At 38.3% G+C, this 15,737-nt stretch overlaps 6 protein-coding genes across 19 annotated transcripts; 4 read left to right on the top strand and 2 right to left on the bottom strand.

Moving 5' to 3' along the window:
• The first annotated feature begins 154 nt into the window (after positions 1-154).
• Positions 155-2,717, top strand: LOC104721204 (uncharacterized). The gene is made up of 7 exons (XM_010439133.3): positions 155-468; positions 749-881; positions 983-1,086; positions 1,176-1,347; positions 1,447-1,587; positions 1,677-1,768; positions 1,863-2,717. Exons 1-7 carry the CDS (start codon positions 377-379, stop codon positions 2,527-2,529), a joined length of 1,401 nt encoding a protein of 466 aa, XP_010437435.1. The 5' UTR covers positions 155-376; the 3' UTR covers positions 2,530-2,717.
• A 957-nt stretch (positions 2,718-3,674) lies between these two features.
• LOC104721203 (F-box protein At4g35733) lies at positions 3,675-4,990 on the top strand. Its single transcript, XM_010439132.2, has one exon. The coding sequence runs from the start codon at positions 3,691-3,693 to the stop codon at positions 4,822-4,824; it is 1,134 nt and encodes a 377-aa protein (XP_010437434.2). The 5' UTR covers positions 3,675-3,690; the 3' UTR covers positions 4,825-4,990.
• A 657-nt stretch (positions 4,991-5,647) lies between these two features.
• On the top strand, positions 5,648-9,858 carry LOC147933553 (ATP-dependent DNA helicase Q-like 3). 8 transcript variants are annotated; one of them, XM_087475317.1, is made up of 19 exons: positions 5,648-5,904; positions 6,013-6,120; positions 6,229-6,236; positions 6,334-6,417; positions 6,529-6,669; positions 6,770-6,804; positions 6,882-6,965; positions 7,048-7,136; positions 7,294-7,446; positions 7,527-7,623; positions 7,751-7,754; positions 7,839-7,988; positions 8,090-8,161; positions 8,239-8,304; positions 8,386-8,513; positions 8,593-8,687; positions 8,795-8,901; positions 8,996-9,105; positions 9,204-9,858. In XM_087475317.1, the coding sequence occupies exons 1-19, from the start codon at positions 5,754-5,756 to the stop codon at positions 9,640-9,642; spliced, it is 2,121 nt and encodes a 706-aa protein (XP_087331443.1). In that variant the 5' UTR covers positions 5,648-5,753; the 3' UTR covers positions 9,643-9,858. The 8 variants fall into 8 exon arrangements, with proteins under 8 accessions (XP_087331443.1, XP_087331438.1, XP_087331440.1 ...); XM_087475312.1 differs by lacking the exons at positions 5,648-5,904; positions 6,013-6,120; positions 6,229-6,236 and having other exon boundaries at positions 6,344-6,417; positions 7,709-7,754; XM_087475314.1 differs by lacking the exons at positions 5,648-5,904; positions 6,013-6,120; positions 6,229-6,236; positions 7,751-7,754 and having other exon boundaries at positions 6,344-6,417.
• On the bottom strand, positions 9,836-11,521 carry LOC104721201 (uncharacterized). Its single transcript, XM_010439128.3, has 3 exons — positions 10,905-11,521; positions 10,546-10,810; positions 9,836-10,445 (listed from the first exon to the last, which is right to left on the bottom strand). The coding sequence occupies exons 1-3, from the start codon at positions 11,029-11,031 to the stop codon at positions 10,226-10,228; spliced, it is 612 nt and encodes a 203-aa protein (XP_010437430.1). The 5' UTR covers positions 11,032-11,521; the 3' UTR covers positions 9,836-10,225.
• A 212-nt stretch (positions 11,522-11,733) lies between these two features.
• LOC104721199 (thiol-disulfide oxidoreductase LTO1) lies at positions 11,734-14,452 on the bottom strand. 6 transcript variants are annotated; one of them, XR_015572446.1, is made up of 7 exons: positions 14,126-14,326; positions 13,776-14,043; positions 13,022-13,278; positions 12,810-12,922; positions 12,555-12,725; positions 12,276-12,413; positions 11,734-12,203 (listed from the first exon to the last, which is right to left on the bottom strand). XR_015572446.1 is itself a non-coding variant. In XM_087475321.1 (7 exons), the coding sequence occupies exons 1-7, from the start codon at positions 14,222-14,224 to the stop codon at positions 12,114-12,116; spliced, it is 1,116 nt and encodes a 371-aa protein (XP_087331447.1). In that variant the 5' UTR covers positions 14,225-14,452; the 3' UTR covers positions 11,734-12,113. The 6 variants fall into 6 exon arrangements, 3 of the variants coding, with proteins under 3 accessions (XP_087331447.1, XP_010437428.1, XP_087331446.1); XR_015572447.1 differs by having other exon boundaries at positions 12,555-12,659; XM_087475321.1 differs by having other exon boundaries at positions 12,509-12,659; positions 14,126-14,452.
• Positions 14,453-14,475: 23 nt separating this feature from the next.
• LOC104721198 (rhodanese-like domain-containing protein 15, chloroplastic) lies at positions 14,476-15,736 on the top strand. Of its 2 annotated transcripts, none has more exons than XM_010439124.3 (5): positions 14,476-14,825; positions 14,928-15,124; positions 15,229-15,299; positions 15,397-15,450; positions 15,537-15,736. In XM_010439124.3, the coding sequence occupies exons 1-5, from the start codon at positions 14,674-14,676 to the stop codon at positions 15,609-15,611; spliced, it is 549 nt and encodes a 182-aa protein (XP_010437426.1). In that variant the 5' UTR covers positions 14,476-14,673; the 3' UTR covers positions 15,612-15,736. The 2 variants fall into 2 exon arrangements, with proteins under 2 accessions (XP_010437426.1, XP_010437427.1); XM_010439125.3 differs by having other exon boundaries at positions 15,397-15,454.
• Position 15,737: the final 1 nt, after the last annotated feature.

Here is a 15,737-nt window from a genome sequence, read left to right as displayed (position 1 = left end):
TTTGACTAAAAAAAAAATTAACTAGACACAAAATAAGTTTGACTCAGTAAAAGCCCATGACTAAAACCCAGCCTATTACAGCCCCAAGCCCATTTAGAATCAGTGAATCACACATGTCAATCAACAACAAGCCACGGTGCTTAGGATGCTCGTTGGGTTTGGCAACGTGTCTATGGTACAACGGCTATATTTTGACATGGTCACAATTTGTCCCGAGTCCAGCTAATTTAAGTCGGTGTGTTCTTGTGGGACCAAAAAAGAGCGTTACTTTACTAATTTCAGCGGACCGTTACTTACACACTCACACTAGCGTCCTTGTTCAACATCTATTTTCTTATTCTTTCTTCTGTGTCAGAGACGCGGTGGTGAGAAGATAATGACGGCGGCTGGAGTAGCCTCTGCGCAGACCAAGAAGCTCATGAAGTTCAGTCTTTCTCTCTTCCGTCGTGGCTTTAACTCCTCTAAATGGTATGGTACTCTACTCATCATCTTTATCGATTTAATGTTTCTTAGATTCGTAATTTTCCTCCAATCTGGTTCACTGCTCAAGAAATAATTGAAAAGTTAGGGTCTTTTAAGTGTGGTGACACTTTTTATCTCGAGATTCGATCTGGGCATGCTTTAGTTTCTTAATTTTATAGGAAAAAAGTTTGAATTTTGATCTGCGTTTGAGAAATTACAGATCTAGGCTATTCTAAGATTCAAAGTCTGTGTTTTCTTTTTTGTTGGATTTTGATTGGGGAAAAAGCAAAACGGCGGCGAAGATGGCTGTGGCTCGGATTAAGCTACTGAGGAACAAGAGACAAGTTGTGGTGAAGCAGATGAGGCGTGACATCGCTGTTCTTCTTCAATCCGGTCAAGATGCAACTGCTCGAATCAGAGTATATTTCACTTTCCTGCCTCAGTTTTTTTCTAAAGAAATTTTCTTGCAATTTCATTCAGTTCGATGAAAGATTTTGGCTTTGTGACAAATTTTCCACAGGTTGAGCATGTGATTAGGGAACAGAACATTCAGGCAGCTAACGAACTCATCGAGCTTTTCTGTGAACTTATTGTTTCTCGACTCACTATCATCACCAAGCAGAAGTATGTTCATAGCTATTATTAGTTTTCAATTATCTCTTTACTTGACTTCAGTTTTGGGTTCTTATATGTTGTTTGCCTTTCTTTTTTAGGCAATGTCCTGTGGATCTTAAGGAAGGTATTGCTAGTTTGATTTTTGCTGCGCCTAGATGCTCTGAGATCCCTGAGCTTGGAGATCTCAGAGACATTTTTGAGAAGAAATATGGGAAAGATTTTGTATCTGCTGCTACTGATTTGCGTCCTAGCTGCGGCGTTAACCGGATGGTAACTAAATCATTCATCCATGTTTCTTTCTTTCTGGTTCTCATATCATATGCAACATGGTATATCTTGAACTTTATTTTCTCTCTTGTGCATTTGTAGTTGATTGATAAGCTTTCGGTTAGAAATCCGGGTGGAGAATACAAACTGAAAATCATGAAGGAAATTGCAAAGGAATTCCAGGTTGATTGGGACACTACAGAGACAGAACAAGAACTTCTCAAACCTGAAGAAGAAAGCATTGTATGTCTCTCTTAATCTCCCTCTTTACTTCCTCTTTGTTTTTTTTCAAAATCAGCATCTTAAAAGCTGTGAACTTCATGTATTAACAGGGCGGGCCACGTAAGTTTGTAAGCGCCTCAAGCTTACCGGTTAATCGTGCAGCTAGCAACGAGCCTATTGATCGTACCAAAGCAGTGCCGAGGTATGTATGCATTTCAGATATTGGTTCAACAATGTCGATGACTTAGTATGGGATCAGAAAAAATATGAAGTTTTCTTATTGTTTTGCTTGTCAGATCGAGTAGTAGCACGAGCATCAGCACGCATTATCATGACACTGAGTCAGCAGCGGAAGCAGCTACAGAATTAGCCAAACAGGCAGTTGCAGCAGCACAAGTAGCCTCCTTATTAGCTACCAGAAGAGACAGCACCAAGGAGTTCTCTGTATCTTCCGATCATTCAACATATCAGAAGGATTCACAGTACATGGATCATCATCATCCAGGTTCAAGGAGACAATCACGAGACTCCGAAACAAGTTCATATTACGCAAAACCTAGTGCAGAAAACAGAGGCATCGGTAGAAGATACAGCTACAACAACCCGGGTGTTAATGAATCTGAATACGAGGAAGACTACACCAAGACCGAAGCAGAAGCAAAGGAAACAATGAGGAGGAGACACAGCTACAGCTCTTCATCACTTCCTACTCCTCCTCCTCCTGCAACTTCTGAGATCAAGTTTGATGAGTCAGACTACTACGAGGAAGAGACAGAGCCAGAAGAACCACCGCAGGCTCGTGTTTCTTCTCTCCCACCAAACCGAGCACCGCCTCAGGCTCCTCAGTCCGATGAGTCCAGACGGGACTCAAGCGGTCACCATGTTCACCCAAAACTACCTGACTATGATATGTTGGCTGCACGTTTTGAAGCAATCAGACACAGTAAAGGCCCGTTGATCTGAAGCCAGAAACTTCCACTACTGCTATGTGTTCATTTTTTGTGTATGAAAAAGAACGAAGACACATTTTTTATTTACTACTTTAGTACTTACTGAATAACGGTTCGGTTTTGTTGTGATCTTGTCAGAAAGACAGAAAATATAGTTAAACCGTTACATATAATCTGAACTGGAAACTGGCTTTTCAGAAATCCAAAATATATGCTAAACAGTTATTGACATTAATTCATTAATCTTTATAAATTAAATTAGCACTAAGTTAGGATATTGGCCTTAGGTTAACATGCCATCAGATTCGGTGTTATCTTTTTCTCTACGTTAGGATACATAACTACTTATTGTGCATGTATTTTTAAGTTTCAATCTTAGAAGCTCTCGCTGTTTGAAGTTGTTTCTCTGACAAGTAATAACATCACAGAGAGAACCCGTCGATTACTCAAAGATGGATAAAAGCCAGTGGTCTGATTTACCTGAAGCATCAATCTGATTGTAAACCGTTACTCCTACTACATGATGCGTCCACCGTATCATTAGCTGGCGACATATAAATTTTAATTGGAATAATTTGATGAACTGTAAGTAAAAGTCAAAAACACGTACAATAACAAATTAGCCCAAAAAATTTCATGTATCAAAATAAGTTAATAATTTTTTTGAAATAGCACTCTTCTTTTTCATGGTTGGACTTGGATGTATGATAAATTTAAAATAAAAATCATGATAGTTTAATACATTAATTATACATTGCATGAAATGATGAATAGAAAGATCTTTTATTTTATCTAATGTCATATATAATTTATTAATAAAAAATAGGTCAAACAGTGTATTCTGTATAGTAGGAAAAAAACTTTTCTTTAAGAAGCAAGCAAAAAAATATTGGCCTATTTTTGTCAACAATATTTAAAATTTTAATATTGGTCAAGTCAAAAAGTGAAAATTAATTGTAATAGGGAATCAAAATTAATTTCAGAAATAAAATAATCAACCCATTTAATGAAAATAGAAAATAAAAGTTAACAACTTCCATATATAAAAAAGGTAATATATATTTTCTGTTGACCAAAAAAGAGTGAAATATATTGTTACAAGTCAGATTTCGAATATATATATATATATATATATAAACATATCTACTCTTCGATTTGTCCATAGATTCTTCAGATGATTTCCAATGTTACGGTTTCAGCAAACCAAACAGAGATGAGTAAAGTCATCGAGTGGTCTGATTTACCCGGAGACCTCCTTGACTATATAGCCAACGGTCTCTTCTCCAAAGTCGAGCTTGTACGATTCCGTAGCATCTGCAAAACATGGCGTTCATCTGTGGTGACGAACGAAAAGCGTTTTCGCAACCACATAAATCGCAACCGTAGACGCCGTCTTTCGTCCTATGATTCTAGAAGGTGTCTGCTCTCTCCCGCAGCTCTCTGTCGTGTGATTCACTCGTCACGTCCGGAAAAAGGATGGCTTATCCTAACCCAAGGTATCTATGGTGTCTCCTCTAAATCGAAACTCCTTTCTCCCCTCTCTCGTAACTCCATCGTCGGCTCTTCTTCCGGCAAAACCCTCGACCTTTTGAAGTTCACGGTTTCAGAGATTCATCAATCCTATGACGTTGATCAATACGAGTATGATTGGTCTAGCGTTTCATCATATAAGTTCGCTAGAGTTGTTCTAGTAGGGGATCTGGTTTTTATAGTTAATTGCAACAAGCAAATCTGGTGGTGCAATAGTAGCGAAACTGATAAACCTTGGGCAAGAATCATGGATGAAGAAGTTAAAAACTTCTCGGATATACTACTTCACAAAGGTCATCTTTATGCCTTGGACTTAAACGGCGCAATTTGGTGGATTAGTTTATCTGAGCTCAACATATTTCAATACGGTCCATCGACTCCACTGGAATACTACGAGATTGATGATTGCAAAGACAAGAGGCTGGTGGTGTATTGTGGAGACCTTTGCATTGTTCATCGTTTCGGTAAGATATTTACCGTAAAGGGAGTTAAGGTAGAAAGGACCACTGGTTTTAAGGTTTATAAGATGGACGTGGAAAATATTAAATGGGTTGAGGTTAAGTCTTTGGGAGATAAAGCTATTGTGATGGCCACGGATAGCTGTTTCTCTCTCTTGGCTAGAGAGTATTATGGATGTTTGGAGAATTCCATCTATTTTATAGACAAGGTAGGGAAAAACGACGTTGAAGTGTTCAAGCTTGGTGATGGTAGTATTACTAAAATGGCTGATGATTCTTCTCAGAGTTGTTTTCAGATGCTTATTCCTTCTTTTGTTTGATAATATTTTTACTTATCAGTTTTTAATCCTTTGTCTTTGTCCATTAGAGTAAAAATTGTTTTTCAGATTCTGGTTTTGTTTGTCACTTTTTTTTTCTTACTTAACTTTTCTGAGTAAACAGAAAATCTGCAGAAGGACAAATCGGAATTTGCAGACTTTGAGACCATTTTTAGTGTTTATATTTTGGGGTGCACCGATTAGAGAATCCTTCAAGTTTCTTAGGAGGGTTTCGACTACTTGTTTATAATTAACAGTTCAAAACGATGTAACAAACAAGTGTCATGCATGTAACAAGTGCATCATGCACAATTCTGTTTCTTTTAGCAACGTAACTCTCATAGTCTCCGTCTTGCTATCGATGGGACTATAAGGAATCGCCTGTTGTCCTTTCCGACGCCACCAAATCTGCTTTCTCCGTCTCTTCATCAGTGTCATGTTCATGTGGTGGTATTGGGTAAATTGTTTTCGTAATCAGTAGAAAAGGTTGTAGACGCACTTGTAGTCTACTGGAATAAAATCTTCACATTATACTAAATCATATTTGAATTTGGATTGTGACTAATACTGGTACAAACTAGACTATATGTTACGCCATTATTAACCAAACACATTATCGATTGCCATTTAGTAAAACCGGAATCACGATTGCACAACAAACAAATGGTTTGGGGAGGATTGATTTTATTGCTGACCGGGCAACTAAATTATGGTTTAAGTTGAGATTATTTGGTTTGGTTTGGTTATCGTCCAATTCAGGTGCGCGGTTTGAAAACGACGTCGTGTTTTATATTTAACCAATCGCCCTTCTTCACTTTCCGCAGCGTCTTGAGGAAGCGTCGAAATTTTTTTCCCAGAATCGACGAATCAAAACCATCACAAGCACTCGAATTATCGTCTCCAGATATTTGTTGAAGAGAGTGATTATTGATATGAAGAAATCGCCGTTGCCGGTGCAGAATGTGCAGCGCTCCGATAAGAATGTAGCCGGGAAAGAAGCATTGGTTAAGCTTTTGAGATGGCATTTTGGTCACGCAGATTTCAGAGGGAAGCAATTGGAGGCTATTCAAGCTGTTGTATCTGGTAAGTGCTATATAACAACACACACATGACTTTTTTTTTTCTCGCTTTTACTCTTGAATGATTCGTTTGAAATTATTTCGCTACTGTATTGTCATTGTTAACAATCAGGAAGAGATTGCTTTTGTTTGATGCCGACGGGAGGAGGGAAATCGATTTGTTATCAGATACCTGCATTAGCTAAACCTGGAATCGTCCTTGTTGTTTCTCCTTTGATTGGTAATTTTTTATTTTATTTTTTTTCTGATTCATGAATTGAGAATCTGTGTGTGTTTTGATTGGTGCCTCTAACTATGTGTTTTGTTTCTCTTGTGTTTACCTTCTCAGCTTTGATGGTATGTGGCATTGTTCCTTTTTTTTTTTTAATTTGTGTTCTATCTTTCATGTTAATGGATTTTGAAGGACCATTCTTTGTTTATGTTTTGCTAAAAGGAAAATCAAGTAATGGCGCTCAAGGAGAAAGGTATTGCTGCTGAGTATCTCTCTTCCACCCAAGCTACACTTGTTAGGAACAAGGTGATTTGACTATTGTGTGTTTCTTCGTCTGTGTATAACTGTGTATATAGATGGAACTTAATTCTAAGCTTTTGTTTATTCTTGGATGTGATTCTTGATTTTGGTTTTTAGATACATGAAGACCTTGATTCTGGAAAACCCTCAGTAAGATTGCTCTATGTTACTCCAGAATTGATCGCGACGAAAGGATTTATGTTGAAGCTGAGAAAACTCCATTCTAGGGGTTTACTAAATCTTATAGCTATAGACGAGGTAAGGAACTTGGAATGCCTATACAAGAGTAACAGGCAAGATTAACGTGTTGAACTTGAATGTCGGTTTTAATTTTCTCGAGTGTTTATTTATATCTCAGGCACATTGCATCTCATCATGGGGCCACGACTTCAGGTTTATTATTGGTGATTGTGTAAGCATTCTTGTCCGTGGCCTCTAACTATAGTCTAACTTGTTTTGTCATATTACAGACTTAGTTATCGTCAACTTTCAACCTTGAGAGATTCTTTGGCAGATGTTCCAGTGTTGGCCCTAACTGCTACTGCTGCTCCTAAGTGATTTTCTTTTCCAATGTAATATAATAAGAACATGTTTGTTGATTGTAGATCTGTTCTCAACAGCAATTTTTTTTGGTAGGGTACAAAAGGATGTTATCGACTCCTTGAGTTTGCGGAATCCTTTGGTCCTCAAGTCTTCTTTCAATCGCCCAAATGTCTTCTATGAAGGTGTCCCTTTGAGCTATTAATTTATGTATGCTATTTTCTCTATGTAAATTGTTATGAGGTATTCCCAATATTGTTTTGTTTGAGAACCTTTAATTGCTATACACTGGCTTTTCAAGAAATGCTTTTCTATCATCTAAACAAATTTTTGTTAGTGCAGTTCGGTATAAAGATCTTATAGATAATGCATATACTGATCTGGGCAACTTGCTCAAGTCTTGTGGAAGTATTTGTGCAATTATATATTGCCTTGAGCGTACGACTTGTGATGACTTGTCTGTTCATCTCGCCAGTATTGGGATCTCTTCTGCTGGTAAAGAAACCGTCTCATCTACCTTTATGCTTCAATATGGAGCCACAAGCGCTGACATTTTCTTATCTATATGTTTGCAGCCTATCATGCAGGACTCAATAGCAAACTGAGGAGTACTGTTTTAGATGATTGGCTGTCCTCAAAGAAGCAAGTTTTTGTTGCCACAGTGGCTTTCGGGTATGAATTACTCCTGTGAACTACCTTGCATTTGAGTCCTGGGTTTGTTGTGATCATCTTATTTGCGTCTTATTATGTTTGGGAGCTCTTGGGGCGCATGGTAAACGCTCTATTGGTTTTTCTACAGAATGGTAAACGAAGATTCTTTCTCATGTTGCTTCTCTCATTTTTTACTTCTTATGTACTGTAGCATGATCAGACTACTGACTTTCTAGGGTATAGATAAGAAGGACGTCAGAATGGTTTGTCATTTTAACATTCCAAAATCAATGGAATCTTTCTATCAAGAGTCTGGTAGAGCAGGTCGGGATCAATTACCCTCAAGAAGTGTACTATATTATGGTGTAGATGACAGAAAGAAAATGGTAATATCAATCTGCTTATGACTGTTTTTGGCTTCACAATTTTCATTCCATGACTCTTTTTTTGTAAGTTTTTTTTAACATAGTTTACCAATCTTTGCTAGGAATTTCTGCTGCGGAATTCGGAGAACAAAAAATCCCAATCCTCTAAGAAGCCTACATCTGACTTTGAACAGGTTAATGATTTCTTGGTTCTTTCAGCTTCTGTGTATTTTAGTTGAAACTTATTCTTATTCATGCTGCATGTATTTAGATTGTGAAATACTGCGAAGGTTCTGGATGCCGAAGAAAAAAGATTCTAGAGAGCTTTGGTGAAGAGGTATGACTTGTATTTTACTGATTCAATCAAATCCTTTAACGGTCTATTAAGGTAAGCTGCTAATTTTCTTGTTGCAAGCAGTTTCCTGCGCAGCAATGCAAAAAAACGTGTGATGCATGTAAGCATCCAAATCAAGTTGCTCATTCCTTGGAGGAGCTCATGAACACTGCCTCTCGAAGACACAGTTCTTCTCGAATTTTCATCACCAGGTTTTGCCTTTAACTGCATCTTATATGCGCAGCAATGTATACAAAGTCTAACTGAACTCTGTGCCCTTTCTTTTGCAAGCTCGAACAAAATGACCAATGAGGGACATTACTCTGAGTTTTGGAATCGTAATGAAGATGGAAGCAATTCCGATGAGGAAATTTCAGATTCAGATGGTAACTCACTTACTTGATATATAAGCGCATGCATATCCAAATCTTTTCGATTAAACTTCTTGTAGCTTTTAAATGTCTAACTCACATGTTGATTCATCTACATCCAGATGCCAAGAGCCTAGCAGGACCTAAACTATCGAAAAAATTGGGACTAGACGAGAAACTGGTTTTACTAGAGCAAGCTGAGGAAAAGTACTACGAAAGGAACAAACAGGTTTGGTAACAATTTCACTTAATCTTCTTTAGAAACAGAAGTTGAGATCATTCTTCCAGTTTAACTTAGCCAAGCCTATTGGTACCGTTTGCAGGTCAAAAAGTCGGAGAAGAACGCAATATCTGAAGTACTAAGGGAATCCAGCAAGCAGAGACTCTTGGATGAGTTGACACGAGTACTTCAGCAGCTCGCCAGTGTTAAGGAGTAAAAATCTCTCGAATCTTCTCAAGTGTTTTTAGTTTAAGAAGCTTATGGGTCAGTCTCTTATCTCATTAATTGGAACCACGATATTAATTTTGCAGGATTGATTCCCAGAAAGCATGCGAGTTTCTTGAAAACGAATGCTATAGAAAATATAGCAAAGCAGGGAAATCGTTTTACTACTCGCAGATAGCTAGTACTGTTAGATGGTTAGGAACCGCAAGCAGAGATGACCTAATGACCCGACTTAGCTCAGTGGTCAGTTCAGGTGGAGGAGAACCAATAAAAGAGCCGTTACTGGTAGAACATTCTGAAAACGTAGAGGAAGAAGACGATGGCAAGATTAACACTACCGAGTCACATGATGAAATGACGCAAGAGCTAGTGGTGAGTCCAAGCCGTTCGCCTATAAAGCTTCCACATGTTCCGTCATTCTCAGAGTTCGTCAACAGGAGAAAAATTAAGCTAAACACATCGGCAGATAAATCTTCTGAAGGTTTTGATGACAACAAACCGGCAAAGATAATGAAGCTTCAGTAAAAAAAAAATAGTAGCTAAACCCCTCAGGATATCTGTTCACTAGCCAACAACGGTTTTTCATTTTTCATTTTGTAGTTTAGCTTTTAGCATTGGCCCCAATGTCCCTTAAAGTCGTAACATATACAATAATTGGTGTTCTACCCGATTTGTGACAAGTATTTCATTCGCATTATTAAACTTGACATTTGCTGTGTAAATAAATTGGCTATTTTTCTTTTCCTCTCTCTTTTAACATTTAACAGAAGGACGACGTACTACACACGCATATGACATCCCAATATACATTAGCATATATAAATAAATAACTCTCAAGTGACAACCACCACCACCTAAAGAAAAAGATCTACAAATTTAAGATTAAAAAAGAGCTTAATTCAGACAAAAAGAAAAAAACTCTAAAGATTCTCCACTCTTTCCCTATCCAAACGCCAACTGCTTTCTTTTGTTTTTCCGTAAAAAACGCTCACTAATTTCAAAAAAAGCACAACTATTTTATATATATTTAATCGTATATTATTATTATATTTATAAGATACGATCCGAGATCTAGTGGATATTTTTTTCTTTCCAAAAGCCTTTAAGGCTATGAGATACACCTCATGGAGAAACTAGAGACTGATGAATCAACGGCGGCTCCAACGAAAACCCTAGCGTGATCACTCTCTTGACCGTAATCCATCATCGGACGGTACTCTAAATCATCATCGTGATCATAGACAAACTCCGGCATCTCAATCTCGTTCCTCCTCACATGTTCCCACAGATAATCAACTCTGCTTATGTACCTCAGCTTCCCGTACAACCTACCGTAGACAACAACAACCACCACACCAGTTAATCAAACGACTCCAATAGTTAAAAAAAAAACACGGCGGTTAGTTTATAATAATAATATTAACTCACCCGCCGGAGAACAGGAATCGGCCACAAGTAGCGAGGAAGAGACGTGATTGAAGACCAGGATGAAGGAAGTAAACCTCCTGGAGATTGTCTCTGACGTTAACTGGAATCGCGTCGTAGATCGCTCTAAGAGCTGAGATTCCTGGGAAATTCTCGCTCCTCTGTACGCCGGTGTGAACGTAAAGCACCGCGAATGGTTTTCTTCCTAATCGAGGAAAGATCTTCTCCTCTAGATACTTCTTTAACACATCAAGTGATAGAAATCGAGCTGATTTGAGAGAAGAAAAGAAAAACTCGAATTAGAAGATTTCAAATAGAGAAAACAAAAAAAGAAACAGATCCGATTAGTTCTGAGTGAGCACCTGGAAAGAACTTTCCGATGATACGAAGGATCTTACGGCCACGTTTGTCTCTGCCATGGATCTTAAAGATCTCAAGCTTTTCGATCAGCTGATCTTGTTCGATCTCTGAAATCTGAGAACTACTCATCGCTTCTCTCTCTCTGTATCTTTCTTTCGTCGGTAAAAATCACAGATGAACAAGAAATGAGGCGAGTGAAGAAGAAGGTGATGATCAGTTTTAAAAAGGGGGAAGAATAAAAAAAAAAAAAAAAAAAAAATAGTGAATTAAATTGGAGGGTAATGTGAGAAACGACGGGGATTTTTCGAATATTCTATAGCATCTTCCTTTTTATCATCATCAATCGCACCTCTTTGTGGGTCCTACACTTCACGGTTATTACCATTTGTGCCCTCTCTTTTGATCTTTCTTCGTTGAGCAAAACTAATCTGGTCCCTTCGTTTTTTTTGCCCCTGCATCATCTAACGGCTACTGCTTTTTTGTTTACTCTTTTCCCGCGCGCGCTCTTTAGCGTTACGTCTCTCATCAGTCCTCCTCACATGATTCATCATGTTATTGGATAAGATAAGCGTTATTTTGGCTCATCTGTGATTACTGATATATTCAGCAACCCTAAATCAAATCATTGCTTATCTCCTTACCTTATACTAATAAATAATAAATATCTCGATGATCTTATCTATCCTATGGAACCTTAGAAAAAGAAAACTTTAATCTACTTGATATCAAACGGATAATAACGCCGAAATTTGTGGATCATTACAATATTACAAAAACAAAAAAGAACAAGGAGGCACATGCAAGGAAACTATTCAGAATGGGCACCAAATCTTGGAACTCAAAAACATAATTTTTTTCTAGTATTCCCATATAATATACAAACATCTACGCGTACTCCATAAGTAATATACGAATACATGTGTGACTCTTACATAAACCGAACTTCTAGGTATTAGACACACATAAGATATCACTACCAGATGACTGCAGTGATGCTCTGGAACCTAGGAATGTTTGGGACCTATCATCTATATCTGGTCACATAGTGATCACTGGAGAAGGGTAAGAGATATATCATGAAGCCTTAACCTCCTATGGCAATAACAATGACTTAAATCACTTGCTTTTGCATAGAACCACCCTAAAGCTATCATTATCAAGCACACAACATTCACGGATTCACCTAATTCTCTTCTTCTACAATACAACATTTACTGTAGTTGACTGGCCTCATTTGCCGGATCAAGGCTGAATCCAGACATCTCTGCTAGTTGAGCGAGTTCTATTTCTCCGCTTAAGACCTAAAGAATAAAAGTGGTAATATAGAAATGTCATCTGATGAAATGTACTAAGGATTCAGAGGATTTACTTACCTGATCATTTATTATCCATGTTGGAAATCCTTCGATCCCTGCATCTGCACATGCCTTGAGTATCTTAGTTCCTTTCTTGTATCCATCCGGAAAACATTCCACGTAATTCAGTTGTTTTGCCGCTTCTTTTCCAAACATCTATAAATGGATATATAAGTGACATGAACATAATTATATAAATGCATGTAACTGAATTATACTGATTCCTTGCAAACGCATAATTATAAATGAACTAGCTCTTTTTGCTCTAAGCAGTGAGAACACCAGAATGCCCCATACATTCTGGCTCCAATGGTGTTTAGATGTTTCGCTAAAGCAATAGCATAAGGGCTCGATGATGAAGTGATCTCTGTTCTAAAATATGGCAGTTCAATGTCACCAGAACTGGAAGCAGTGAAACAAAAAAAACTATCCACGTCAAAAGATATCACCTGATAAGACCATTCATCTCTGCAAAACAATTTCTTCACAACTTGTTACAAAGGACTAAAATTGCCATCAGATTTCCGATAGAAAACTATGAACTTAGATTACCGTGACGGGATTGGTTGAGCAGTACTGTACGAAGCAGTCAAGGAGGCAACTACTATGATTGCCAAGCATATTTGCAATCCTACAACTTGCTTTATCTCTTGCAACTTCACATCCTACCACATACATGGAGAACATAAACATAATCCAACCTTTAGAAGTTATTTTGAGTTAAAATACAATAAATCTGTAAAGAAACAGAAATAAAAGGATACCTTTAAAGAGAGGAAAAATAGACTGAATGATATGAAAGCAGACACTAGACAATACAGGCATGAAGATCCTGAGAGTTTTGTACTAAGGATATACAGAAAATATGCACTAGCAGATGCCATTGCGGTCGTTATCCCAAATAACGCAAAACGCCCATTGGTCTTACTAATTCCAAAAGGTAGATTCTCTTCCCCAAGCTCTGCACTTAGAGCGGTTACCAAGCCATACATAACAAATCCAATCACTGGGAGAGGAACACCTGACAAAATGTAAAATGATTGTCACTGAGTTCAGCTTCCAAACACATCATACCTCCAAGACAATGAGGGTCAATAATGCCGGAGCAGAGGACAAAGAAGAAAAACTAATCACTACATACTACACAAGTGGAGTGAAGTATGCTATTCAACTTCAACAGTTCTATGTATGCTAAAGTACTGAAGCCATATATATATATATATATATGGCCTTAAGCACAGATTCACAGAGATAGTCACATGCGAGTGTTTAATCATGCCTACAATATGAGTGGAAAAAACTTCACCAGCACCTAACAATTAGCCAATTAATCAAGAGAGGTCTTCATAAATACAAATTTAAAACCAAGCTGCATTCAATTTTCCAGGTTTTTAGTCAATTACTGAAACTATAGATTCAGGACTGAATAAATTCATACAATCTCGAAAGTCTATTGCAAAATCCAAACGATAACTACGTAAATCAAACGCTGCAGTCATAAAAGCGTTATGGAAATACCGAAAACAGCAGCGTAATCGCTGTTCAGGACATCACCGCAAGTGCCACCACCAATAGGGCAAAACGCAACAGAGCCAGTGACCTTGAGGTAAGTCAAATACGCTGTATTTAACATGCCAATACCGCCAAGTACGGTGTACCAATTGTATGTCGAACTGTTAGCCGTAGATACTTCACTCGTGGACAGAGACGGCGCCGAATCCTCACCATTTTCCGGCTCAGATGAAGAACATTTTATCGGAATCGCCGGAAATCTCCGGCTAGAGACCTATTTAAGAACATCTGACTTCAACTGACCGATCACTTTATCCACTCAACCATCACACAAGAAACAGATGACTAGAACTTACCTCAAGCCGTCTCGGATAAGGAGTTAACGACGGAGGAGGAAACTCACAGAAGGCAAAACGGAACTGGCAAGACGACACAGAGACAAACCTCGCCATCATCGTCGTCGTCAAACAATCGCAACTATTCCACCATTGTTAACTTCTTCCCTCAGCTTTTCACTATCTCAGCCACTTGTTTCACTAGTGGGCCTAAGAGGCCCAAATATAATCTATTTGTTACCATAATAAGCCCCTTAATATTGGGCCTTTTGGTCGTCTTATCTTATCCTAGTCAGCAAGTTATCCTCTCCAACACGACTCACGAGGCACCGAGTTGGACTTATCATCATCATCTACGCATGGCTTACATTACATTTTTGGAATCGACCGACTTTGCTACATAATTGAATTTATCCGTAAAATGATAGAGACTCGAACTCGAAGATCGGACATAAAACTTGCTGACGCGACACGACACCAATACCTTGGTGTCTGTATATATATAAACGCAAGAAAAGAAGTATCTTAAGTAGACTCGAAGCATCTAAGAGAAAAGAAGAAAAAAAAAAATGGAAACTACGGCTTTAAACACAACCGCACGAATTGGAAACTGGTCATTGGCTATTTCTCCACCTCTACAAACATGTGGATCGTTCAACTGGCAGTTACCAACACGAAAAAGTGTTATTGTAGCAAATCTTCAAAACTCAAACTTCCGATGGTGAGCAACGATCGGAATCTCTCTCTTTCTTTCTCTCTCAGGTTTGGATTATGAGTTATCACTAAATATCTATATTAGTACTGACTTAGTTCTTTGTTGAAGGAGGAAAGCAACGACAACAAACAGAGGAAATGTTGCAGCAGAGGCAGCTAGAGTTCCTACATCAGTACCGGTAAGAGTGGCGCGTGAGTTAGCTCTAGCAGGTTACAAGTATCTCGACGTGAGGACACCAGACGAATTCAGTATCGGACATCCGACTAGAGCGATCAACGTACCTTACATGTACAGAGTTGGATCAGGTTATTTTTTACTCATCACCGACCTTTACATTCATCTGTTCAAGAAACAGAGGAACAGTTGAAATGGAAAACTTAAAACTAACCAAAAGCCAAAACCGCCGCAGGATTGGTCAAGAACCCGAGTTTTCTAAGACAGGTCTCGTCCCACTTCAGGAAACACGACGAAATCATCATCGTAAGTTTCCGTTTTAGCAAACCATGATGAGAACAATCTCTTTTTTTTGAACATCATCTTTGAGGATCGGAGCATAATAACTGAACTACAATTGTAGGGTTGTGAGAGCGGAGAAAGGTCTATCGTGGCTTCAACTGATCTTCTCACTGCTGTAAGTGTGATTCACTTCTATTTAAGTAGCTTAGTGATAGAACTAGTTACAACAGTTTCCTGATTTAGAACAAACGATTTTTACAGGGATTCACGGCGGTCACAGACATTGCTGGGGGATACGTCGCTTGGACAGAGAATGAACTCCCAGTAGAAGAGTGAAAACACACATGACATGACCAAACCACCTCATGTAATTATCAATAATTTATGTAGATGTTCTCAACCCAAGTGGTTCTGTAATGACATCGTTTATGACCAAATTAATAATAGTACTTGCTTCGTAAG

The sequence above is a fragment of the Camelina sativa genome, chromosome 11, assembly GCF_030686135.1.
Source record: "Camelina sativa cultivar CO46 ecotype springtype chromosome 11, ASM3068613v1".
Taxonomy (NCBI): domain Eukaryota; kingdom Viridiplantae; phylum Streptophyta; class Magnoliopsida; order Brassicales; family Brassicaceae; genus Camelina; species Camelina sativa.
Note: the sequence above shows the minus strand (reverse complement) of the source record. Positions and strands in the feature narration are given on the sequence as shown.